This window comes from Phocoena sinus, chromosome 10, assembly GCF_008692025.1.
Source record: "Phocoena sinus isolate mPhoSin1 chromosome 10, mPhoSin1.pri, whole genome shotgun sequence".
In the NCBI taxonomy this organism is placed as follows: domain Eukaryota; kingdom Metazoa; phylum Chordata; class Mammalia; order Artiodactyla; family Phocoenidae; genus Phocoena; species Phocoena sinus.
The window spans coordinates 4,124,088-4,150,449 of record NC_045772.1 but is presented as its reverse complement, the minus strand read 5'-3'; the positions used below and the strand labels follow the sequence as shown (position 1 = coordinate 4,150,449).

The 26,362-nt window shown below is 42.6% G+C and overlaps 1 protein-coding gene across 6 annotated transcripts in view; it reads left to right on the top strand.

Moving 5' to 3' along the window:
* Positions 1–26,362, top strand: part of ATXN10 (ataxin 10) — a 154,900-nt gene that overhangs the window by 5,567 nt on the left and 122,971 nt on the right. For all 6 annotated transcript variants that reach the window (XR_004351780.1, XR_004351782.1, XR_004351781.1 and 3 more), the window contains exons 2-3: positions 16,222–16,413; positions 21,455–21,537. Coding sequence is in view for 3 of the 6 variants with exons in the window: in XM_032645778.1 (XP_032501669.1) it covers positions 16,222–16,413; positions 21,455–21,537 (275 nt within the window). In the remaining 3 variants the exon portion in view is untranslated. The remainder of the gene's footprint in view (positions 1–16,221; positions 16,414–21,454; positions 21,538–26,362) is intronic.

The following is a 26,362-nucleotide window of genomic DNA, read 5'->3' as shown; positions in this document are numbered from 1 at the left end:
GATGTGGAGAATTTGGAACCCTTGTATATTGCTGGTGGGAATGTGAAATGGTTCAGCTACTGTGGAAAACAGTTTGGTGGCACCTCAAAAAGCTAAACACAGAGTATGACCCAGCAGTTCCACTCTTAGGTATGTACGTACTCAAGAGAGTTGAAAGCAGGGACTCAAACAGATACTTGTATGCCAGTGTTCATTGAGGTATTATTCACAATAGCCAAGAGATGGAAACAACCTAAGTGTCCATCAGCAGATGAATGGATAAAGAGAATGTGGTATGTACCTACAGTGGAATATTATTTAGCCGTAAAAAGGAATAAAGTCCTGATACATGCTATAATGTGGGTGAACCTTGAAAACATGCTAAGTGAAAGAAGCCAGGCATAAAAGGACAAATATTGTAAGATTCCACCTCTATGAAGTACTTAGAATTGGCAAATTCATAGAGACAGAAAGGAGATTAGAGATGACCAGGCGTTGGTGGGGGGAGTTATTGTTTAAAGGTTACAGAGTTAGTTTGGGGTCTTAGAAAAGTTTTGGAATTAGTGGTGATGGTTGTACAACTTTATGAATATAATTAAAGCCACTGAATTCTACACTTAAAGATGGTCAAAATGGCAAATTTTATGTTACATGTTTGTTTTACCACAATGAAAAAAGTTAATAATGTAATATACCAAAATCCATCGAATTATATAGTTTAAATGAGTGAATTGTATGCTTTGTTAATTATATCTCAAAAAAGCTGTTATAAACAAGTAAAACCATAATGAGATACCTCTGCATACTCACTAGAATTGCTAGGATTAGAATGACTGACAGCACCAAATTTTGGCAAGGTTGTGGAGCACCTGGAACTCTCGTACATTGCTGGTGGGAGTGTAAATGGTGCAACCGCTTTGGGAAACATTTTGGCAGTTTTTTATAAAGTTAAACGTACACTTGCCTATGACCCTAGGTATTTACTCTAGAACATACGTTCACAAAAGGCTTGTAAAAGAATGTTTATAGCAGCTTTATTGGTAATAGCCAAATACTGGATGGAACCAACTCGAATGTCCGTCAATGGGAGAATGGCTAAAACTGCCCGGTAATTGAAATGAATGAACCACCAGTGTACACAACAGCATGGACGAATCTCAAAACATACTGAATGCAAGAAGCTAGACAAACAGTACATACTGTATGATTCTGTGAAGTTCTACAATTGGCAAAGCTAATCTTGTCTGTATCACTAATTGGCAATACAGGCATGAACAGTGGTTGTCAAAGGAGGTTGGGGGTTGACTGGGAAGGAGCATGAGGGAATTTTCTGGAGTAAAGGAAATGTGTCTATCTAGATAGACTAGATGGGTATTGGTTGCCTGGATTTGACACAACTCGTTAAACACTAATGATCTGTGTAATTCACTGTAAGTTATATCTCAGTTTTCTGTGTGTAAAATTATTGTCCTTCTCCTTGCCGCCCCCAGAAGAACTTACTCGAGCTGAACCTCAGACTTTGTGGTGAAACAATGCTTGTGAATTGTAAAATTTGCTCTAAGAAACGGAAGGTTTATCTAATGTTCTTCATACAGTTAGAGTGAGTCGGGCTTTGTTTGACTTTTTCATCTATGCCACACAGTGCTCTCTCTGTTTCCGGAGCCTGGGATGAGCTGAAGTGACTGATGTGTGACTGCATGAAATGCTTGAAACCAAATGTAGGAAGAAATGGAAGTAATCCTGGAAGGATAAGGGAAGTAACGTGGCTGGACATTTCAGCTCAGTGCCCACTGAAGATCGCAGTGTGAGGGTGCTTTTGGAATCTTGCATTGCAGGGGTAGCCATAGTGTGATGTCATCCTGCTGCTGTGGAACCTGAGATCTCCTTCCTCGGGTAGGAGTGGGATTTGCCTCGGCTCTTTGTGACCTGTGAATAATGCAGGGGCTGTTTTGCAGAGTGACTGAAATTGTTTTGTGTTTTAAACAATTTGAGTTCGGGAAGCTTCTTCCTCTCCTTGTTGAAATGTGTCAGTATGAAATATTGATATCTTTTTGGACTCTGGGTTTCAGGGGAAAAAGGCTTTTGTAAGGCGTAGGTCTAGTTTCCAATCTAAGTACTGCAACATACTAGCTGCATGAACTGCAAATATTTTTAACTTCTCTGAGCCTCAGTTCTACCCTGGTAGAACGGGTATTATAATAATGCCTACCTTGTAGGGTTGATGTGGGTATTAGGGGGTGCTGGATGTCGAGTCTGGAATGGTGCCTGGCATGTAGTTGATGCCAGCAAACACCACTATTATTATTGCAGGCTCTAGTCAGAATGAGGAGTGAAAAGAAATGAAAAGTGTGGTAATTCTTGAAATTTTTTCATACTTTAAAATAGTGCTTGTAAAATTTTTAATTTCATCTCAATTCCATGATCAAGTTCTTGTTTTTATAGGCTTTGGAACTGCCTCTGGAACTTTAGAATAAGGAATAGATTTAATAACTCAAGTCAGTGGAAGAAAATTGGTTTTTCAGATCCAAAAGATGTAGGCAGTAATTTCTTACAAAATCTTAATTCCTTGGTAGAATGGTATTTTAGCGATATTAAATAATTTTAAAAAGTTATAGAATTTCCAATAAAAAAGTGAGTACTTGACAGTAACTCACATTATGACATGAGCGAGGAATTGAGATGATTTTGCATGGAGTGACTGTGCTTTAGGAGCTGACATTTTAGAAAGCCATACTTGTGTACTCTAAGGAAAAAGGAAATTGAAGCTTTCCGTTAACTTTCACTCTAGTGTTTTTGTTGGTTTGTTTGCTTATTTTTAAACTCTTGTCAAGTCAAAACCCACAAATATATAATAATGTTAATGCCTTTTTGGAGGATGACATAACAGATAATATAACAAGTACCCATGTATTTCACTTGCAAAATCAACAAATGTTAAAATTTTGTTCTCTCAAAATCCAAAACATTACTGATATTGTTAATGTCCTTGGTATTAGAACAAATAACCCCACAAGTTAGCAGCTTGAAGCCACAGACATTTATTGTTTCACACAGTTTATTAGGGTCCGGAATCTGGGAGCTGCTTAGCTGGGTGGATCTGGCTTGGGGTCTTGCGCGAGGCTGCAGTCAAGCCGTGGGCCAGGTCTTTGGTCTCCCGAAGGCCTTACCGGGGTGGGAGGTCGGGGTTCCACGCCCACACGAGTGGCTCTGGGCAGAAAGCTCCAGTTCCTCACCACGTGGACCCCTCCCCAGGGCTGCTCGTGCCTCGGCAGCCGGCTTGTTCGAAAGCGAACCATCCAAGAGAGCCCGCTCAAGATGGGAGATGGGGTGCCTTTATCATCTTGGAAAGGACATACCTTTACTATTGCGTGTTCTAAGGGTCACACAGAAGGGCGTGGATGTCCGGAGGTGAGAGTGCTGGGTAGGGCTCTTGTTTCACTTTCCAGTCTCATTCCCCGCTCCCTTGTACGTGTTATACTGTATGTTTTATGCTGTACACTCTGCAGTCTGCATCTTTAATTTTTGCTCTGTTTTCGAGTGCTACCAGTTTTTATACATAGAGCTAGATCATTAATTTCACTGCAGTAGTGTCCCTCCATAAGCTTACATCATAATTTACCTACCTTTTTTCTTACTGATGGGTATTGGATTTGTCCTGAATTTTTGGTAATTCAAACAGTACTGCAGAGACCATCTTTATACATGTCTCCTTGTATACCTGAGCCTTTGGATTTTTTTTTTCCCCAAAGCAGAATTTGAGGTAGGGACTTGGGTGAAGTAATTTAATCATAGGTGACCCCCAGCAGTCAGGAGTGTGGCACGGGGGAAGCTAGGTGTGGAAGGGGGAACAACCAACGTAGGGATGCCGTATTGAGTGGTAATTACGTTGTAGGCAGCTGGAGCTCAACCCCACTGGGTATCCGTGAGGGGTGCACCTCCACATTATCTGTGCACAGGGCTGGGTGATTTATCTATTAACCTGTTGCGCACTGGTTGAGAATTGCCCCTGGGGTTGTTATCTGGATGGCCCAAGGCTGTGCGGTGAGGGACACCATGAAGATCTGTTACGGCGTGCTCTTCTTCTGAGACCTCCTCTTGCCTGGTACTGTTCACTCGGTCACGGGCTCTTGGAGGCTATAGCTGTTTGGAATCTAAAAGGAAAGACCTGGACAGGAGTGTTAGTGCAGTAAGTTCAGTCCCCAGTGCTGAAGACTGTCCTGAGGCCATAACTGGATAGTCATCTCCCTGCTCCTGCTTCCAGTCTAGACTTCCCTGACTTTCCCCCAGCACTGTATGTAGCCGGGCTGTGATGCCGAGGGGGCTGAGCCCTTGGTTGCCTGTCTCCTGTCAGTCTGTGCTTGCTGCAGCTGCCTGTTTGTGGCTATCCCTGGACATGGAAGTACCAAGAGACAGCCAATGAACCCCTGAGTTCCAGATTACTCCTCCTGGTGCCCAGCTTGTAGTAGCAACTCTTCTTGAAAATCAGGGTGGGTTTCTCCTGCCAGTGTAGTCACTCTTCTTTGCCTGCTGGTTCACCGGCTTGAGAATCTTAAAGTGATCATTCTGTGGATCTAGTTTAAGATACACTAGATCCACTTCTGTGCTCTCTGATGGAGACGTTCTTTGTCTTGGCCCCAGGGCTTAGCCCAGCACGGTCTAGAGTTGCGGGGTTGGGAAGCACAAATTCTGCAGGTTTGTCATTGGGAGTGTTGAGGAAAGGGGCCAGTTTTTCTTAGGGTTAGATTTTCTCTTTGAACTTTTGGTTTGCTGGCTCACCTTGAGAAATTTGTTACATTTTTTCCCTTTCTGGGCTCACTCCTCCCTGTGTAATGATGTTGCGTTTTCTTCCACCTGTTTCCCCAGTGACCCCAGCCTAAGATCAGGTTCTCCTGCTATTGGTGATTTGTGTCATAGTGATATTGGGATGTCGTGTGTCTGGTCACTAAGCTAGCCAGCATCTTGGACCGGGTTCCATCTCTGAAGCCGTCTTGACTTTGTCCTGACGTTGGAGGCACACAGCTTTGCAGGTAACCCATACGTAGGGCTGCACCGAGTCCAGCTCTTTTTCTCTCTCTTCAGATGCAGGGGAGTCCTGTCCTAACACTGACTTTTACATAGTGACTCTGATCACCACGAGGTGTAGGCGGCTTTTGGTTCTCTTCATCCTGCCCGAGTTGAATTGCCGACGGCCTTAGGCCGCTCTGGACATGTCCCACTCTGGCTTTAGACCTGATTATAGCCAAGTGTTTCCAGTCAGTTTCTGCTGTGTGGAGATATCCACCTTGTTTTAAAGTTGGGCTCTATATTTATAATTTTTAGAAATAAACATATGATTACTGTGTCTGGAATGGAGGGGAGATGTTTAAAGTGTGAACTCCTTTCTCACTGCACTTTCATTTCATAATGCAATAGACGTTTGTATGTGTTTCCCCTGACTTGGTTGTGACTTTGCTGTGGGCAGGGTCTGTCTTCTTTATGGTATCTTTTTGCATAGTGCCCGGCCCATTGTGAGTGCTTAATATATGCTGAACTGAATAAACGGTGAAGAGCCAATGGCTGTAATGAAGAAGGTCACTTCTTAGCACTGACAGCCAGTCAATAATGACTGCTCTGATTGCTTGAAAGTTATTAGTTCGATTTACCGTGTTAGTTATTTACTTATTTAGTTACCTCGCACATGCTGTGTGCCATGCTCTGTGTTTAGTGATGCACCTCTACTTGGTACAGTGTATTTCTAGCTCACTTCAAACCACTAAAGGGGGAAGAGCTCAAATGCTGTAATATTAAACTTGTAACTTCATTCCTTTCCTCATACACACACTCCTAATTTTCCCTCAGGTTTTAATGACCATTTCAACCCCTCCTGAAAGCCTTTTTGACCTATGTGCTTCTGTCCTATGTTCCCCTTAGCTCTTTCAGAGAACTTCACTATAGTATTATGATCACTTAATCACCTACCAGTCCCACTAGAATGAGAACAATCTGAGAGCAGGGTTATTCTTACTTACCTCTGTATTTTCAGTACCTACTAGCACATAATGAGCACTTGGCTGTATTTTTATTATTTCCTTAGATTATTTAATTTTCTGGGGTCATTAGATATAAAGTGAGAGCACAGAGGAAAGACGCTAGTAAGAGGTATAAAAAATTATCAAATAATGACAGATGGTGATGATTTCAAGAGGTAGAAAATGTTTTGGTGTTCCTCATTGCTCGCATCAGTATGTTGACTGACTTTCATAAGGAAAGGGAATATTGAGCACTTCAGAGGTCAGCATAGTGCAGAACTCAAAATTAACCTATCATCTGCATGTACACACATTCACATAGCTTCCCCCAAACACTACTGAGCCTCTGACCAACAAGAGTCTTCGGCTGCACCAAAAACAAAAACAAAAAATGAAACAAAACAGGCTTCCTTGGTGGTGCAGCAGTTAAGAGTCCACCTGCCAATGCAGGGGACACAGGTTTGAGCCCTGGTCCGGGAGGATCCCATGTGCTGCGGAGCACCTAAGCCCGTGCGCCACCACTACTGAGCCTGTGCTCTAGAGCCCGTGAGCCACAACTACTGAGCCCGTGTGCCGCAACGACTGAAGCTCGTGTGCCTAGAGCCCGTGCTCCCAACAAGAGAAGCCACCGCAATGAGAAGCCCGCCTGCAGCAACGAAGACCCAACACAGCCAAAAATAAATAATTAAATAAAAATAAGGAGTTGGAGAGGAAGGTCATTATTAAAAAAAAATAAATAAAGAAAAAGAAACGAAACAACTCCCCCCCCCCCCCCCCCAAAAAAGAAACCCACACCACTTGTCAGCTTAGCAGAGGACGCCATATGCTGTCTTGACTCAACCATGATTCAGATCAGCTGTGTTGAGAGAGAACATCAATTACACTACACTATAAAAAGAACTTCGTAGAGTGTGGTGACAGTTTCCTTTATTTTTACCTGTGCCATGAGCTAGAATACCACACAGAACTACTTGGTAAGGTGTTCTGACTCAGCTTCAAAATACCGATGTGGTCAGTGTGAGCCACCCCGCACATCCAATTATCTTAAATGGACAAAGTAGACAGGAAGAAGTTTGAGCCAGCAAATCAAAATAAATAAGGTTAGAATTGTGACCAACCATGCCCCAGAGGAGAGTTTCTCAGCTCTTTCGTTCTTCCAGTCTTTTGTAGTGGTCCCTGGACCCGAGGGTGTGGTCACTGGACCGTGGGCAAGGACACTTATTCAAAGACTAAGGAACCCTGGGGCTCACTCTAGGCTGAGTCAGCCTCTCTGACGGCCACAAGCCCAGAGAAGTCACATTAGAGGTAAGAGGACGATTTGTAAGCTAGGGATATGCTCACGGTAGCCGTGGAGATTTTATATATAGTGCTTAGTTAAAGTGCCGGGCACGGAATAAGCACAGTTTAAGTGTTAGTGGCTATCATCCTCATTGAGAATGTTACAAAACTTGATCAAAAGACTTTAAAGAAAACATAAATGGTCATACCATTACATGATAGGAAACTGCAATAACGTAGAGACATCAGTTCTCCCCAAGTTGACCTGTGGTTTCAATGCCATTCAAAATAAAATCTCAATGGGGTTTTCTCTAGACATTCACAAGCTGATTTTCTAATTAATATGGGAAACTCCTAGGTTTTCTGTTACTCTCTGACTCCCTCAACCCTTTGTATGGATCCTTTTCTGACTCCTCAGCTTTTAAAACCCTTCCCGTGTGCAAAATTCCCTATGTCCTCAACCTCTCTGAACACTCCTTTCATCTTCTTGATCTAGGTGAAATACGGCTCACTTCTAAGGACAGACCTTTCCCAGAATGTCCTCAAAGTCGGCTGTTTTCTCCTATATCCAGTGTACTGCTTGACTTGAAGGTGTGTAGGTGTGAAGGTGATTGTCATTGCTGCTTTCAGAACTTCTTCCTCCAAAACCCCTCCAACTTTTCGTCTCATGCCATCAGAGTATACCTCGTGGATAATCTCTTCTGCTATTAAAAGATCTGTGGGTCCCTCTATGCCGTTCCTTAAAGAATTTAGCTGTAGTTCACTGTTAACTCGGCATTACTTCTCCTGTCTTAAATCTTGGTTATTTTAGTTTTTACATAGATTATCCTTTCATTACCCTGGCCTTTTATTTCTTGACTTTCTCTCCTTCAGTGAACTCGGACACCTCCTTCCTCCCATCTAACCACACGTTGCCACGTGCTACCCAGGCCTTATGATTAACCATGGTTGCGTTCCCTCCACAATCTTAACTGCAAGAGTCCCACTCTGGCTGCCTGTTGTATCCTGTCTCTCTGGGTCCCCTATTCCAACAAGTCTTGAACCCCACCAGGACCCACAGTCTGTTGGTCCTACTCCTTCCTACTCACTGTCCCTTTTGTTCCTTATGTTCACATTTCCCTTCTTAAATCCAGTTTAGATCTAAGGATCAGTAATAAAGCATTTCCTTGTATACCTTCTCAGTTCCCTTGCCTCTTCTAACCTTGTCATACTTTCCTGGTAAAACTTCAGCTCTAGTTAAATCCAACTTGCTGTTTCCTTTGTGTCTGCACCCAAACAACTGAACGAGGATGGAGGAAAACTTACAACCATACTGATTGGTCTTTCTGTGAATGGATGATCACTGACCTTGGGAAGGCATTTAGTTCTACCTGGCAGGCAGTCCTTCTACTTCCCTAGTCCATTTCATTCTCCTGCTTTCCTAGCCAACTGGTTCATGCCTTTTGCTCTCCCTACTGCTCGGTTGCCTCTCCCTCATCCTCCTTCTCAGTTTCCTATTTTTCTGAAAAAATAGGGGCAACCAGAAGGTAATTTCCAGGAACTCCCACTGCCCTCCCTACCCCCTACTTGTATCCGTCCCCATGATTTGCCTTCCCTCTGTGACTGTCGGTGAACTGTCTTGCTTCAAAGGTCTGCACTAAATTCCGCTCCCTTTTGCGTACCTTGCTCCAACAACTCTCTTCCCCGCCCCGCCCGTTTCTTAAATCATCAGTTTTACCTTTTCTGTTAGATTGTTCTCAACAGTTTATAGATCTGCTGTAATTTCTCCCATCCTGAGAAAAATCTCTCCCCCATTTCCCTGATTTTTCTCTGCTGCCATTTATAATAAAGCTTCTCTAAAGAGTTTTTTATATTCACCTACCACAATTTCTCTTTTCTCTTGAACCCATTCCACATTGCCAAGTCCATTGGTCTTCATCTTAAATCCTTATTTTACTGGATTTAAGATAAATCTTAAAATCTTACATCTTACTGGGTAAATCCTTACCAGCTGCAGGTGATGTAGTTCATCACTTCTTTCTCCTTGAAACACCTTCTTCGTTTGGCTTCTAGAACACCACCCCCTTCGGATTCTCCTCTCTTGTTGGCTTTTCTCTCTGAGGTCCAGAGCTCAGTCCTCAGACCTCTTCTCCCCACCTACCTGTACTCTCCTGGTAATTGCATTCAGCCTTGGGGTTTTACTACTTTACATTTGATGGTAACTCTAACAGTTTTCTTTAGCTGGACTTTTCTCCTGATCTCCAGACTTGTATGTTCGTCTGCCTACTCCACATTTCCGCTTGTATTTCTAATAAGTACCTCAAATTCAGCAAATCTCCATCTGAACTCCCAATTCCCCCCTCCTCCATATATCTTTACAGCAGTCTCCTCCAACTCAGTACACAGCAGATACATCTGTCCATTTATTGCTCAGGCCAAAGCTTGGAGCCATCCTTGACTCCCCCTTCTCAGCTACCCCTCATAATAATTTACCCTCAAGTCTTACTGGCTCCATCTTCAGAATATATTCAGAATCTGACCCGTGCTTATTATGTCTGCCTCTGCCACTCTTTTCCAAGAATAGTGTCCTGACTGATCTCCTGTTGTCGTTTCTTTCTCCTGCTATGATCAGTTCTTTACAGAATAGCCAGAGGGATCCTTTCAAAGTGAAAGTCAGGTGATGTCACTCCTCTGCTCAGAACCCTCCCTGGGTTCACATCAGGAGAGGAAGTTCTTTCAGTGGCCTACAGAGCCTGTGTCTTACCCCTGAGTCACTGGATGCTTCCACCAAGCCCCCTGCCGTTCTGTGATGCCTTTGCCTGCCATCCAAGCTCTTCTCACAGGAAGGGCATAGTTTGCTTCTTCACCTTCTTCAGTTCTGTGCTCAAATACCACTTTTTAAATAAGGTCTTACATACAAAAATCCTTCTCTACCTAAGACTATAAAGACATTCTCCATATATTTTCTTCCAGAGTTTCAGAGTTTTGCCTAACATATATTCCTAAATCCATCTGGAGTTCCTTTTAGTAGGATTATACATAAGGCTCCAATTTGGTTTTTTCTCATATGATTGATAGTTGTTCCAGCACCTCTACTGGAACAGTCCGGCCTTCACCTGGGATCTTTAGTGCCCAGCACTGTCATTTGTCAGGTTTCTCTGTGTGCACAGTTCTCTTCTGGACACTGTCCACTTCTGTGCATTTCACCTTCTCTTCGCTTCCTTTGCTTGGTATAATGCATTTGAGATTCTCTTTGTTCTGATGACATGAATTTTGACTGCGGTGAGGACATTGGGAAAGAGGGAAGCATGTGGCTTTTCGAGGTGGGGGAGAGGACTGATGTATTTGCAACCCTTTAAAGCTGGTATCGCCAAACTATGATCTGTGGGCCAAATCTGACCTACCACCTGTTTTTTGTTTGTTTGTTTGTTTTGCTTTGTTTTTAAATGGCCTTTGAGTTAAGAATGATTTTTACATTTTAAATGGTAGGGGAAAACAAATGAACAAAATTTCATGACACATGAAAATTATATGAACTTTAAATTTCAGTGTCCATACAAAGAGTTTACTAGAACACAGCTGTGTTCGTTCTTTTGGATGTTGTCTATGGCTGCTTTTGCCCTGCAGCAGCAGAGAAGCTGTGACAGAGGTTGTCAGGTCCTCAAAGCCTAAAATACTTACTCTCTGGCTCTTTGCAGAAGAAGTTTGCCAGCCCTGCAACCCTGTCTCAGAGAGTTGTCTTAGCTTGAGTGTCCTGGATGTGACAGAAGAGGGGAAGAGAGTATATAAAGGAGAGTTTTGAGGTCTGCAGAGATGAATTTCAAACTTTTGCCCAGGCTCTTTCTGGTAGGAGATAGAAATGTTTTTATTTTGTCTTTGTTCATCTAGAGCAGTCAAATCATTAAGGGGTTTATGGTTTTAAAATAACAACCAATGATTGTAATTTTAATCTCTGAACTTGTGTGTATTCTAATAGTTTTTCTCAGTGACAGTGGTTAAACTACTCTAAACCACATGTGCCAATTTTTAATTAAATGTTGGGTATTAGAATGAACCTTTCAACCAGGATGTAAGTCTTAGTGTTAAATGACGAACAGTTTAGTCTTCTTTTCAGAAGGAGGTCCTGCCTCATGGATTGACTGTAAGATGTGAGTACGGATGGTATGTTAGGCCTATCTAACCTGTGCTGTAATCACCGGTAGTTTTCTTTAATTTTATTCAAACAGGACTTGTCAGGATTAAACCTACAGATCTGTTCAAACTTGAAGGAAGTGCAGTTCTACCTTTTGTATAATTCAAAGGCTGTTTTTGTTCTGTAATGTAACATTTCATTTATAAGTTGTCTTCAGAGTATACATTCATTCCTATGTAAAAGGAATGTCTAATGGTTGAATTTTAATTGTCCTTCTAAGTACTTTCGGCCTTCTGTGAATGAAGTAGCTAAGCTTCTTAAAGTCTTTGTGAATATTTTGTGTTAGTTTGGTTAAAGCAGAAATGACAGCAATTTTTATTATTAACAACATTTGTAATATACAAACGATTGACTGATCTTTACTGGTTATTTCACTGTCGTTAATCATTACACGTACTTAGCTGTGCTGTCTTGACAGTGAACATGGAATTTGCAGACAGAGTACATTAGGACTCCTTTGGATCTGTAATGCCAAATAGCTTTCTTTCAAGGCTGTGGAGAAGGTAAAGAGGTACAGAAGAGAGTTAAATGTTTTCATAGTAGTTACTGTTAATGAAAAGCTTTTTTTGTCCTCATCTGATGAAAGTTGTTAATTTATTATATTGTATTAAAATATGGTGAATAAAATCTGTAGATATTTATTATATGGCTCTAGAGGAAAAGGTTTTTTTTTTTTTTTTTTCCCATTCACCCTTTATAGAGAGGTACAGACTCTAAGAAATAGTCTCTGCTGGGCTTCCCTGGTGGCACAGTGGTTGAGAGTCCACCTGCCGATGCAGCGGACATGGGTTCGTGCCCCGGTCCGGGAAGATGCCACATGCCGCAGAGCGGCTGGTCCCGTGAGCCATGGCCGCTGAGCCTGTGTGTCCGGAGCCTGTGCTCCGCAACGGGAGTGGCCAAAACAGTGAGAGGCCCGCGTACTGCAAAAAAAAAAAAAAAAAGAAAAAAAAGAAATAGTCTCTGCTTTCAAGAAATTTAAAATGTAGTTAATTGAGTTACAACCCCTCACCTCTCCCTCCCCCTTTAAGCTTACCCATTCAATGGGTAAGCTTATCATTCAGTGGGGAAGGAGAAATTAGATGTTTCTTAAATACCAATTATAAGATATCAACATCTTAAGATATGACCATTTTTTTCCAAATTTTTGGGTCCAGGATGTGTGCATTTCCTAATGGGAATGGACGGGTTGAGCTAGTTCCTCAGTGTTTCCCTTTTTCCAGTTGCTGCTGCAAAGTACGCTGACTTCACTGCTCCCATCAGGCCTGGTGCCCGGCTCAGGGCACATGCTCAGTACGTGGGTTACCTGACAAGTCTGTGAAGCAGTTAGCTCCCGCTCTCAATACGCGAATAGTCTCATCACTGTTTTAAACTTGAATTGAACACATGCAATTAGTGAATGCAGGTCTGGGCCCTAGAGATACAGAAAAAAATAAGGTAGTTTCTATTTTTCTGGGATTTATAGTCTAGCTGGGGTGATAGACCGCATCAGTGAATGTAATCTGATGTGGGTAAGTGCGATTCCATTCTATGGACCGAGCTCCAGGGGCGCATAGAGATGGGGTGCGGCTCCCCTGAGTACTCTGAGTAGCAGAGGAGTCTCACCAGGGCTGTGAGTTTTCAGAGGCCTGAAAGGAGCCCCCAGGTTCTTCCAGGCAGAGGCTTGGGTGGGGGTGGTGTGAGAGGGATTCTGGGGGAGGGCATACATGTGAACAGACCCAGAGGATTGCCAGTGCTTGCTGGTTGCAGGAATCCATGGGGAGGACAAATGACAGTGATCACAATCCCAATTTATTTTCTCTTTATACTGCGTATGTGAACTGTTGTATGCCGGATAGATGTTGCTGTGATTGCTCTTTAGTAGCTATTAATAGTTACTTGTGTTTCAGGAATCTTCTGGTTGGCCGTAGTTCAGGTAAACGTTTTTCTTTTGGTTAAAAGTGTAATGAAGGAGAAAGGCACGGTGTATATGTGACAAATTAACATGTAACATTGGAAATTATTTAGGGTGGTTCATGAACTTACTAATCGTCCTATGGTTGGCATATCAGTTAGCCAGTTTTCCTAAGAACAGTGCTGTTATTTTGTGTTGTCTATTATAGTTTGATTTCAAAGCTTTTGCTGTGCTAGATGTCAGTTTTGAGTGAAGCAGAGGTTAAGATTTCAAAGAGTGACATCAGAGAAGACCATTCACAGTAGGAAGGTGGTGCCCATGAGAGAGGGAGCTTGTGAAGGACCCGCTGAAAGAAATCATACTGGCTTCTTTACCCCAGGTATAAACACACATTTCTTAGTCATCGTAGGAGAAAAAAAAAAAAGAGGCTTTATTGTAGATTATTGGAGTTCTAGAGCTCTACTTTTACTTGACTATAAGATTAAGTAATAAATGTCATCAGAACTTTATGCAGGTGGGGCAGATAGAGGTAATTAGGTTCATTCTTTGTTGTAGAAACCATGATCACTCTTGGCATTCTTCAGAATGTTTTAAACCCGTGGGTACTTTCTTGGCGTGTTAAGAGTGCCCGCACTATATTTAGTATTGCTCGAGCCCAGAGCACGCCTCCCCCAAATAAGCCTCAGTGGCATATTGATTTTTTTTAAATTCAAGTTACTTAAGAAAAAGCCAGTGCAAGAGGGACGCTCTGACCCTCCTCTCTGTTGAAAGCAGGCAGTAAATCTCCGTGTGAGAGGTACCCTCCCTGCATCTGGAGTCAGAAGGACAGCCTTATCCCCAGAGGTGAATTTGGGGCCAAGAAGCCTATATAAACAAACCTTGTTTCCTCTATAACGTACTACCCCAAGTCCAGACTCTCCTTAGATTCTTCACTAACTAAGCACCCAAAGCCTAAGTTTCTTTGTTCAGTCAATTCCTCAGAAATTTAGTGTTTCTTTGTCTAAAAAGTATAAAAGCTGCCTGCTGTGGCACATTTTTTAGGTCCCATTTCTATGAGACCTCCACGCACACGAATTAGAATTTCTTTTTCTCCTGCGTGTCTGTCAATTTTCTTATTAGTCCAGTGGCAAGAGCTCTCGGGGTAGAGTGAGAATTGCCTTCTCCCCAGCAGCACCCACTTCTCCTTAAAGCTGTCCTGAGAGTGTTAGTGAATCTTCTTTTTGTCATATTGTCACTGAAAGTGGCTTACACACTCCATTGTTTTACACAGTTTCTGAGGCAGGACTAATGCTGCACCTTTGAACTTCGGCTTTTTTATTTGGTCGCTTAATTGCTGCGACCCTGAGTCAAAGCTTCATGATCCCCATTTAGAGAGGGCCAACGGGGGGAGGTGGGGCAGATTATTTTATGCACGATTTCCCAATTTTTAATTGATTAATTTATATTCTGCCTCTTTCCAAAAACAAATCTGACATGCTGTAAAAAATAAATACAGTTAGATAAAATAAAGGTAAGGGAGGAAATTGGAGGGGAGGGAAAAGCCAGAAATAAGGTTAGTACCCAGAAGTCACGCTGAGGGATTCATAGTGTTAAAGATGGGTCGTGGGTTTGACTCCAGGCTTCTTAAAGGCAAAGACAGAGGAGAACGTGATAAATAAAGTGATTTATATCATCCATCCTTAAGATAAAAAGGCGACACTTGGAGTACAAGTATTTATGGTCCTGAAGCTCGCGGAGGGAGTGTCTCCCAGGCCCCCGAGCAAGCACAGCCGCTTGGGACGCTTCAGTGGCCGGGCGGGCTTCTGGAGAAATGCGCAGCTCCCCGGTGGTCTGTCTTCAGTTCATCCAGGGGGTGAATGTAGGGTGCTGGGATTCCACAGTGCGAGCACAGGGAGAAAATTCCTATGGTCAGGACTTATCTGTAAGAGTCTCTTCAGTTGTCTAACAGCAGTTTTTCTTCTGACATTAAAGCAGATTCTTGTTTCTTTAGGGGATTCACGGAATGAGGAAATGGGCTTGCATTTAGGTGCTGTGCTGCACACAGAAACCCTTCTCTTCATAGCTGTGGAATGAGAGCCAGTGCGGGCAGTGCTCCTGGCGTGAGAGGCCGTGGGAACTGAGGTGCCCAGTTGTGGGTGGGGCGGGGTGGACAGCCACAGGTTCGTCCCCTGCCCCGGGCACACACTCTGCCTGGAAGCGAGCTCGCTCTATCTCTCTGTCTGTCTCCCTCTGCTTCTGTCTGTCTCCTTCCATCCTTCCTGCTCCCCCGGCTCCCCATCTTTGTGGTTGAACGTGTGTGAGCTCAGAGCACTGCTTCTGGCTCCTCCATCTAAGAATGGGTAGTGGCTCTGCCCCCCAGGCAGTCCTTTGTGAGGATCCTTTCTCATAACTTTACTTCAGGTACACACTGGGTGACAGAGGACATGGTTATATTCTCTGTCTAGAACGTGAGATGCAGATATTCTGGTTTGACTAAGGGCGGACCCATAACCATAAACAGTCACCTTAAACGGGGGTTCGGGTTGTTGTGGGGGTGGAAATCCGACTGTTTCAGTTGGAATTGTGGCTCCAGAAGTTATTAGCTGAGGGATGTGGGCAAGTTACATAGACTCTTCTGTGTCAGGTGTCTTGTCTTTAAAATGGAGAGGACAGTATTGGCTTCATAAGGTTAATGCAAAGATTAAATGAGATAATACAGGCACAGGTTGATAAGAGCAGTGCCTTGGTGAAGTGCTCAGTGTACGTAGCTCTTTTGTGTCGTAAACTAAGGAGCTGGAACAGATAGGCCTAGCTTGCCTCCCCACAAAATTAAGTACCAGCAGTGTTCTGAAAAGGACATTTGGAAATGTCTTTTTCTTTTTTTTCTGGTTTGTAACAATTTTATCCTTTTTCAGAGAAACGGCACCCAGGACTATTTTCCAAAGAGTCCTGGATATCTTAAAGAAATCTTCTCATGCCGTTGAGCTGGCCTGCAGAGACCCATCCCAAGTGGAACATCTGGCTTCCAGTCTGCAGTTAATAACGGAGTGCTTCCGGTGTCTGCGGAATGCTTGTATTGAGTGCTCTGTGAACCAGAATTCAATCAGGTACTCTTCTTTGTAGTTACATACATGCCGTTGATAATATCTCTTTGTGTGCGTGCATGCTGGTTCTGTCATGTTGGCCTATCTGTTAGAGATGGTTTTGGCATCGCAGTCACGTGTGTTTATTAGGAGACTCTCTCCGTCTCCGGGGACAGGTGCTCTGCAGGACTTGCTGTGGGAGACTCCTGGTGAGTATGTCATGGGACAACATGTGTAGCGTTAGGGGTCATTCAGGTTTCTCACTTGTATTTATGATGTTTTGAGGGATTTGGTTTTTTACATAACACAATGATTTGAACTTAATTTTGATTCTTTGATTCTAGATTCTGCCTGCCTAAATACATTTGCAGTTCTGGACTTCACTTTTCTTAGTTGTAGGTGTTTTAATTAGTTTTAGTGTTTTAATTAGTTGCCCTTGTGTTTACTTCAAACAGGGAGCACGATGTGAATTTCTAAGACGGTTTATCTTAAGCGTTCCTTAAGATTGTGTAAAGTTGCCAGCTGCTGCCACCTAATTTATAATATACAACTAAAATGTGGTTACCAAGATGAGCAAGAGAATCGCCCTGTCCTGCTCTTGTTCTTCTACATGTTACACTCTCCTCCCAGAACTGAGCACCCTTCCTCTTTGATTTTATGCAATCTGCTTTTTATTAACAATTTTTACTTGAGATGAAGTTAGAAGCCACAAAGCATGCTCACTTTTATTTCCTGGACTTGAATGTAGACAGAGCCCCCGGGCTCCCTGTTACTGCCATGATGAGTGAAGTCGGGCTGGCCCAGAAGCCGATGGAGAGACTCCCTGTGCTGCCTAGACGGTCTATACCTGAGGCTTTGATATGATTAATGAGGTTTTTTTAGATCAAAGGAGAGGGAATCAAAAGAGAGAGTGGTTTAACTTCAGCACAAAATTGAACATGGCGTCCATATACAGATAAATGGATAGAAACAGTAATGATCTTGGTAGTAATAGTTAACATTGAAAAAGTATAACTAGAAGCAGCTAGAAGCGGCAGGCCAGAGGCTAGATTATTTTGTCCCTTTCCAGGCAGGGAGGCCCTCTAGTGTGACGGGAGAGGGAAAGGAGAGCCCTAGAATGGAAATTCTAACCATTCAGGGCATCAGCTCCTGGGAAAAACATTTTTGTAGTCAGAAAGACAACAAAGATTCTGGTAGGGACTTTGAGGTCAACCTTAACTAAAGCTGATATTCCCGAGCCTGTCAAGATTCAGATCTCAACCAGTATGTATTTTTCTGATGTTTTCAGTTATTAAAGAGTTAATTAAAAAGTAGGATGCTATTAAGGCCTAGACCTTTTTACATCTTTTGTCTGAACATTGCACTTTGTATGGACTGGAATTATTTTTTGCCAAGGATGTATGGAACATGGGGTATGATACAGCAAAGCAAACAGTCTGAGTCCTGTGAAATTTCAGGAAGGACTCAAAGAAGACTGTTGAAAGCAGTTAGCTCTGCATGTAAATACAATCCCTGTTGCTGGGGTCGCTATACTTTTACTGCAGAGAGCCAGATAAATAGTTCAGGCTTTGTGATCTCTGTCAGAGGGGCTCACTTCTCCCATTGTAGTAGAAGGGAGCCATATGTAGTACGTGGACAAATGCACATGCTGTGTTCCAGTAAAACCTCATTTGTGAACACTGAACTTTGAATTTCATAGAATTTTCATGTCCTGAAGTTCCATTTTTCTCCCCCCACCACATCTGGCCACACAGAAGCAGGCAGTGGGCCCCGGTGCCTGGCAGCCGTTTGTATATGTAGAGGCAGGAGGAGGAACAGAGGTGGAACAGCATCTTCTTTTCGGAGGCACGTGCTGAGCCCCTTTTCCCACCAGTCTTGTGTTCGGATAAAGAGGAAAGGAGCAATGGCTGTCTGCCCACCTGGCCTTGTGGAGGGGAGAGAGGACTCTGGCCTTGTGCACACCGACCCTGACCCTCTTCTTTAGCAGTGAATGTCTTGGTTTAATTCTGATTTATGTTGAGAAGAAGTGAAGAAGGTAGGGAGCTGTATGAGTTTCCTTTGCTGCTGTAACAAAGTACTGCAAATTCAGTAGCTTAAAATAACAGAGATTTATTATCTGACAGTTCTGGAAGTCCAAAATCAGTCTTCCTGACCTAAAGTTAGTGTCAGCAGGGCTGGTTCCTTCTGGAGTCTCTAGCAGAGAATTGATTCCTTTGGCTTTTCTAGCTTCCTGAGGCTGCCTGCATTCCTTTACCTCAGAGCAACACTGTAACCTCTTCCAGTCTCTTTCTGACTCTGACCGTATGGCATCCCTCTGATAAGGACCATTATGGTTACATGAGGCCCACCCAGGTGATTCAGGATAATCTTCCCATCTTCAAACCATTAATTTAATCACTCCTAGAAAGTCTCTTGTGGTATTTTCTGACCAGTTCTTATTCTCCAAAAACAGCCAGCAGTCCAATTCAGTTCCATTCTGACACTAACTACCTCAAGTTAGTGGCTTCAGATCCCGTCACTTCATGACTCAGTCCCACAAGACTGCCCCACCTTGGATGCCAGCTGCAAATGGGGTACCCAGGCTGCATTTCTGCCCAGCTGACTACAAATTCAGGGGTTCCCAGGACACCCCTCAGGTTTGATAATTCAGTAGAACGACTCAGAACTCAAGGTAGCGCTTTACATTCTGTTACTAGTTTACTGTAGAGGGACAGCCACCTGGAAGAGATGCATAGGATGGGGTGGGGCACAGAACTTCTGCGCCCTCTCCAGGCATGCCATCTTCTGAGCACTTTGATGTGCTCATCAGCCCGGTCAGAAGCTTTCCAAACTCATTGTTTTTTTCTGTGGACTTTTTGGGGAAGTTCCATCACATAGGTGTGATTGATTAAATCACCGGCCATGGTGATTGAGCTGCCTTCCCTTCCTCAGAGGTAGGAGGTTGGGGTTGAAGGTTCCAGCTGTCTGATCTTAGGGCTGGTCCCTCTGGCAGCCACCTCCCATCCTGCAGGCCCAGGAAGAGTCCCCTCTTTAGCATAAGCTCAGGTATGGTTGAAAGGGGCTTGTTACGAATAACAAAAGGCCTTCCTCTCACACGGGAACTTCCAAGGGTTTTAGGAGCTCTGTGCCAGAAACTGGATCAAATATAAATTGATTACATCACATCTCTTTGCCATGTAAGGTAATATATTCAGTTTCCAGAGTTTAGTATGTGGACATCTTTAGGGGGCCATTATTTTGCCTAGCGCAGTCTACCCTTTGGCCCCTAAAGATTCACGTCTGTCCTATTTGCAAAATACATTCATCTCGTCTCAAGGTCCCCCACATTCTCGACCCATTCAGCATCAACTCAAGCCCCAAGACTCATCTAAGTCTCATTAGCTAAAAAGTCCCAAATCTTAGCATCTAAATTACATCTGGGTGAGACTCTGGATGTGATTCATACTGAAGCAAAATTCCTCTTTATCTTTGGACGTGTGAGACTAGACATGACGTTGTCTGCTCCCAAAATACAGTGGTAGGACAGGCCTAGGGTAACAGCTTTAGACATTACCCTCTAAAAGAGGAGGAAATTGAGGGAAAAGGGAGTCACTGGTCCCAAGCAATTTCAGAATCCAGTTGGGCAAACTCAGGTTTTGAGGCCTGGGAATGATCCTCTGTGGCTTGGGGCTCTGCCCTTGGTCCTACCCTCAGGGTCATCCTTCCTTTTTCTCGAAGGGTAAGAGTCATACATGTTTTCAGCTGAGTAACTTTATCAGCCTCTTTCCTGCCTGTGGGATTTTAACAGCCTTCTTTCATTTCATCCTTTCTCTGCATTTCATCCAGGTTGGCAGAGTTTCTACTGGTATAACATTCTCAAAAGCCTTGTGGGTCTCACATGTATGTCACGGGGAGTTATATACCATTAAGCAATCTAGGGTCTGCCGTAGAGCTTTCTTAGATAACCCCATCTCTATTCCTGATTTCTGCTTAGGTCACTGAGGGGAATGAGTAACACTCCTAGTCTCTTTAAAGAGCCCTCTGTGTAACTGAACACCAACCTTTTGGTTCTTCCAAGACATTAGCAAAAGGTCATCCAGCCACATCCTTGGCTTTCTCTCCAGAGCACAGTTTCCTCACAGTGGATAGTCTAGTTTTAGCTTCTTTTGCAATCCGGATAGACTGAGAATTTCCCAAATCATACCTGGTTCCCTTTTAGTCTCCTCTGTCTCTCGCCTCTCGCATTTTACCATACACACCAAGAGGAAGTCAGGCCATGCCTTCAACGTGTTGCTTGGAAATCTGCTCAGCTAAATATCCAGGTTCATCGTTCTGCTAAGCTTCTGCCGCTGGAGAAAAAGGATTGTTCCGTCCAGTCTCCAGTAACGAGTTCCTCATTTTCTTCTGAGATCTCACCAGCAGTGCCTTCAGTGTCCACGTTTCTATTCAAGGCATCTAGGCCTTTTCTGTCACGCTTCTCAAAATTCTTCCAGCCTCTGCCCATTGCCAGATCCCAGAGCCACGTCCACGTATCTGTGTGTTACAGCAGCACCCCATTTCTCCTACCCACAGTAGTGTCCTGTTGCTACTTGACAAATTACTAAAAACGTAGTGGCTTAAAATAACACATTTATTATCTTACAGTTCTGAAATTCAGAAGTCCACAGTGGGCCAACATGGCTGAACCCCTTTTGGAGGCTCTAGGGGAGAATCATTTTCCTTGCCTTTTCCAGCTTGTAGAGGCTGCCTGCACTCCTTGGCTCATGGCTGCCCTCCCTGACCCTCTAGTATTCCTCTTATAAGGACCCGTGTGATACATTGGGCCCGCCTGGTTAATAATCCAGGATAGTCCTTTCATCTCAAGGTCCTTAATTTATTCACGACTGTAAAAGTCCCCTTTGCCATGTAAGGTAACATATTCACAGGTTTTGGGTATTAAGATGTGGATACCTTGGAGGGCCATTATTCTGCCCACTGCAGGAACTGTTAACCGGTAGTCTCTGCATTCATTGTGGATCATAATTTGAAGTGCAGGTTTAAGGAAAAGAGTGTGTCTAACGTTGTCCTTTTTAAAAACCTTATACAGGAACTTGGATACAATTGGTGTTGCTGTTGATTTGATTCTTCTTTTTCGTGAACTTCGAGTGGAACAGGAATCCCTGTTGACAGGTAATTTGCAGAATGATTCATGGATTACTTATATCTTTGAAAAGGATTTAAATACCAGTACTCTGAGTATTACATCATTCATTAAAGCAGATGGTTCTGTATTTCATGATACAGAGAAACTTCATTAGTGATATTAAAGAATCATCATAGAAGAAAGTTGTAGTGACTTCCAATTTTCTCCCTCTGCTGTGGGCTAAATTGTGTGTGTTCCACCCACCCCGCCTCCCCCAATTCATATGTTGAAGTCCTAACCCCTAGTATACTTCAGAATGTGATTATATTTGGAGACAGGGCCTTTAAAGAGATAATTAAGGTAAAATGAGGTCATACGGGTAGACCCTAATCGAGTGTCACTGGTGTCCTTATAAGAAGAGATGAGGACACAGGTGTAGAGGGACAACCATGTGAAGACACAGGGAGAAGATGACCACCTGCAAACCAAGGAGGGAGGCCTCAGAAGAAGTCAGTCCTGCCTACGCCTTGACCTCAGACTTCTAGCTTCAAAACAGAAAGCACATTTTTCTTATTTAAGGCACCCAGTCTGTGGTACTTTGTTATGGCAGCCCTAGCAAAGTGTTACTGTGTCTTTTAATATGTGTCGATGTGGCAGGCCCTGTTCTCGGTGTTGCATGTGATCTGAACAGGGACCAAAGCGGTCAAAAACCTCTGTCCTCAGATGTGTATGTTCCAGTGAGGGGAGCCTTGTATTAAGTATATTAAATAAGGCAAATATACAGCATGACACAGAGGGAAGTTAGCTCTGAGTGTTAATAGCTGTTGGTATGGGATTAAGAGAAAAACCAAGCTCCTTAATTTGAAGACCAGGAAGCTTTTCCAGACTTTTTGGAATGTTTTTGGTTCTTGAACTACTTGCATCAACACTTCTTTGGACAGAGGTTATTATCATACCATTATATTTAAAAATAAAAACATATAATTTTAACAGGTGATCTCTTTATCCAAGGAATTGAAATACCTGTGGGTAAACCTAAGTCATTTAATAGAACATCTCAATGTAAATATCCAGCTTATAAAATGTACTAGATTGGAGGTTAAAAGAAATTTTTTTTAGTGCTAATTCAATGAATAGTTACTTCAAATGAGAGCTCTCCAGCTGTATTTAAAATGTTGATTTATATACAATTCTTAATGCCTATACTTACTGTATAAAGTGAAGCATGCTTATTTGAATGTTAGTGGGGAGGCTGCTTTGAGAAGGTAGGGAGAGAATTTGAGCTGGTCATCGTCTTTCTTCAGAGGCATAGAGACTGAGGCCCACAGTGAAACAGGCTAACTGAACTGTCAGAGGTACCACCCGGCTTAGTTTAGTTCTCATTCTACTCTGTGATTTCTTAGTGTTTTCATTTAAAACTCATTTGTTAAAATGCCTGCGTCTTTCTATTTGATTTAGGATTCTTCCTCTGGGACATTGTAATTATTTTTTGAACTAATTAAATTATCTAAGAATTGGCACACAAAGTGTTGGCTCTGAGTTTTTTGGAACAGCAATAATTTCTTTAGTATTCTCAATTTGGTAGGGTGTAGCATTAGGTTGTAAAGTGTTTTAAAATGTTGTATATTTAAAAGTATTCTTGCAGCTCCATTTTGTGATAAAACAGAAGCCTCAGTGCTCAAATTGGGGGGTTAAAAACCAGCAGTAAAATACAGATTTCACTCTCTTGTATGGAAAAGCAGTTATTTTTGAAGTCTGACTGTGGTATGATAATTCAGAAAGAGAGTTCAGAATGTACTACGTTTTATAATTGCTGGAAAAAACACCGATGTGGTGGGTAGTGTGTCACTGACAGAGCTGAGGAACTAGGGTGGGCAGGAGTAGGTTTCTCTGGTAATGGTGGATTCCTAAATAAGACACCAGAGGAAGCACTGCACAAACGCTGTGAGTAAATAACTGTCAGCGCGGAGCCAGCCCTCCTCCACCTGTGCATAGAATCCCATCCCCACTCGCCCACTCAGAAACTCTTCCCCTGAAAGTGTCCCCTTTCTCTCCGGCATCATCCCTTTCCCCTCTTTACTCTGTCATTTCACCAGCGTATAATGTGCTCTCCTGTTTGCCACTTAAAAGTGTCTTCCCTTGACTCTGTGTCCCCCTCGGTCCAGTATCCCTTGTCTTTATCCCACGGCTGCTACAGAAGATTGGTTACTTGGTGTTTACAAAATGTGATGAAAGATTATTTCATCCTTTCTTCTCAGGATTAATTTTCTCTTCACTGAAGCGAATAGATGATCTAGCAAAAAAACCAAAGGAGCACATTTCTGAAACTTTTTATGAACTGGTTTGCCACTGATGAATAAATCAGTTGTTTGGTTGGCGGCTTGGCTGTTCATTGATATCCACCAGTCAGAGAGCGTAGATCTTCGTAGACCTGTTTTATGTTAGGTATATTAAGAGTTGTTCACAGTTTATGTAGTTGCAGTTACATCAGTTAATACATTTTTTATTGTTACGAGATTCACATCACATACAATTAACCACTTTAAAGTGAACAATCGAGTAGCATTTAGTGCATTCACAGTATTGTACAGCCACCACCTCTGTCTAACTGGAGACATTCTCATCACCCCAAAAGGAAACCCTGTACCCATTGAGCAGTTGCTCTCCATTTCCCAGTTCCCTGAGCCCCTGGCATCCACCATTCTGCATTCTGTCTCTGTGGATTGCCTGTTCTGGATTTTTCATATAAATGGAATCATAGAATTTTGTGACCTTTTTTGTCTGGCTTCTTTCAGTTAGCATAATGTTTTTTGAGGTTCATCCACATTGTATATGTATCAGTGCTTCATTTCTTTTTGTGACTGAATGATATTCCATTGTATGCATAGAACACGTGTTTTGTGTATCCGTTCATTCATTGATGGGCATTTGGGTTGTTTCCACCATGTGGCTCTTGTGCCACTGCTTGGCTGTTTAGAATAGTGCTGCTCTGAACGTGTGTGTACACATATTTATTTGAGCACCTGTTTTCAGTTCTTTTGCGTGTATACCTAGGAGTGGAATTGGTGCGTCAATTTTATATGTAAATTTTTAAGAAACTGCCGAACTTTTCCATAGCAGCTGTTTTATATTTTCACCAACAGTGTACAGGGTTCCAGTTCCTCCACGTCCTTGCTGACATTTGTTTTCCTTTTTTTGGAGTATAGTTATCCTGGTGGGTGTGGAGTGGTATCTCATCGTGGTTTTGATTTGCATTTCCCTAATGACGAATGATGTTGAACATCTGCTCATGTGCCTTTTGGTTATTTGTAAATCTTCTTTGGGGAAATGTCTATTGAAGTCCTTTGCCCAGTTTTTTTTTTTTTTTTTTTTTAAGATTTTTTTGACGTGGACCATTTTTAAAGTCTTTTATTGAATTTGTTACAATATTGCTTCTGTTTTGTGTTTTGGTTTTTTGGCCGTGAGGCATGTGGGATCTTAGCTCCCTGACCAGAGATCGAACCCGCACCTCCTGCATTGGAAGTGTGGAGTCTCAACCACTGGACTGCCGGGGAAGTGCCCTTTGCCCAGTTTTTTTTTTTTTTTTTTTTTTTGCGGTACGCGGGCCTCTCACCGCTGTGGCCTCTCCCGTTGCGGAGCGCAGGCTCAGCGGCCATGGCTTACGGGCCCAGCCGCTCCGCGGCGTGTGGGATCTTCCCGGACTGGGGCACGAACCCGTGTCCCCTGCATCGGCAGGCAGACTCTCAACCACTGTGCCACCAGGGAAGCCCCCGCTTTGCCCAGTTTTTAATTGGGCTTTTAAATTTTGTTGTCAAGTTGTGAGAGTTATTTATGTATTGTGGATACTAGGAATTATGTTGAATCTGAAGATCCACTTGGGGAGAACTGCCATCTTAATGATATTGAGTCTTCCGGTCCATGAATAGGGAACATCTCTCCATTTATCTAGGTCTTCTTTTTCAATTGTATCAGTTTCAAGTAGATGGCTTGCGTCTGTTGACAGAGTTGGAAGGACATTACTGAGGCCAGAAGGGAAAGTGGAAGTGATACTTCTCACTACCTTCTTGAAAAAGGCAGCCAGTGATATTACTGAATTTTATTTGGAATTCAAGAATGCAACTTTGTTTCAACAATGAAGCTTAAACAAATTTTATAGTATGTTAGTTCAAACCTAATAACAGATCTCTTCAAAAGCGTTCTTGTTCCTTGATACAATGCCTGTACTATCTTTTGACTTTCTCTGTGAGGACCTTACTCTTCGTAGATTTTTAGCAGGGTATCTGTGCCAGTTTTTTGTCACCGCTCTTGAGGTAAGAACTATAATTACGCTGTCAAAATAATATTTAGAGTATTATTTTCAGAGAATAATTGCAGTGGTGTGACGAATATATTATGCTCATCAAATTATATGTAAACATAAGCATGAGTTATTTTAATTGAGTTATTGGTGTTGTTTTTGGCCTTTGTTCTTTTCTAATCTGTAAAAATAATGTTGGGCTGTTTGAGGGGCTTTGTAACATTTGCTGTATTTACATAAAGATCACTTGATAAGCTGTTTGGTAAAAGTAAACTGTCATTTGTACTTTGTCTGGAGTTTTCTTTTCTTGTTTCGAGGACGTCTTTAAACCTTTTCCTTCCCAGAATTATGTTCTGATTCAGAGTGCTAATTTTTAGTTGCCTGATGAATTGTTGGGTTGTTTGGCTTTCAGACCGACTTATATTGTTGGCTTTTTTTGTGTGTTAAATTAAATCTTACAAGGATTTCAGTGTTAATACTCTAAAATAGTCAGCAGAAATAGAAATGTCATTTTACACTACGACTTAAGATGAAAATGAAGGTATTATTTTTTATTATGAACATTTTATATAATT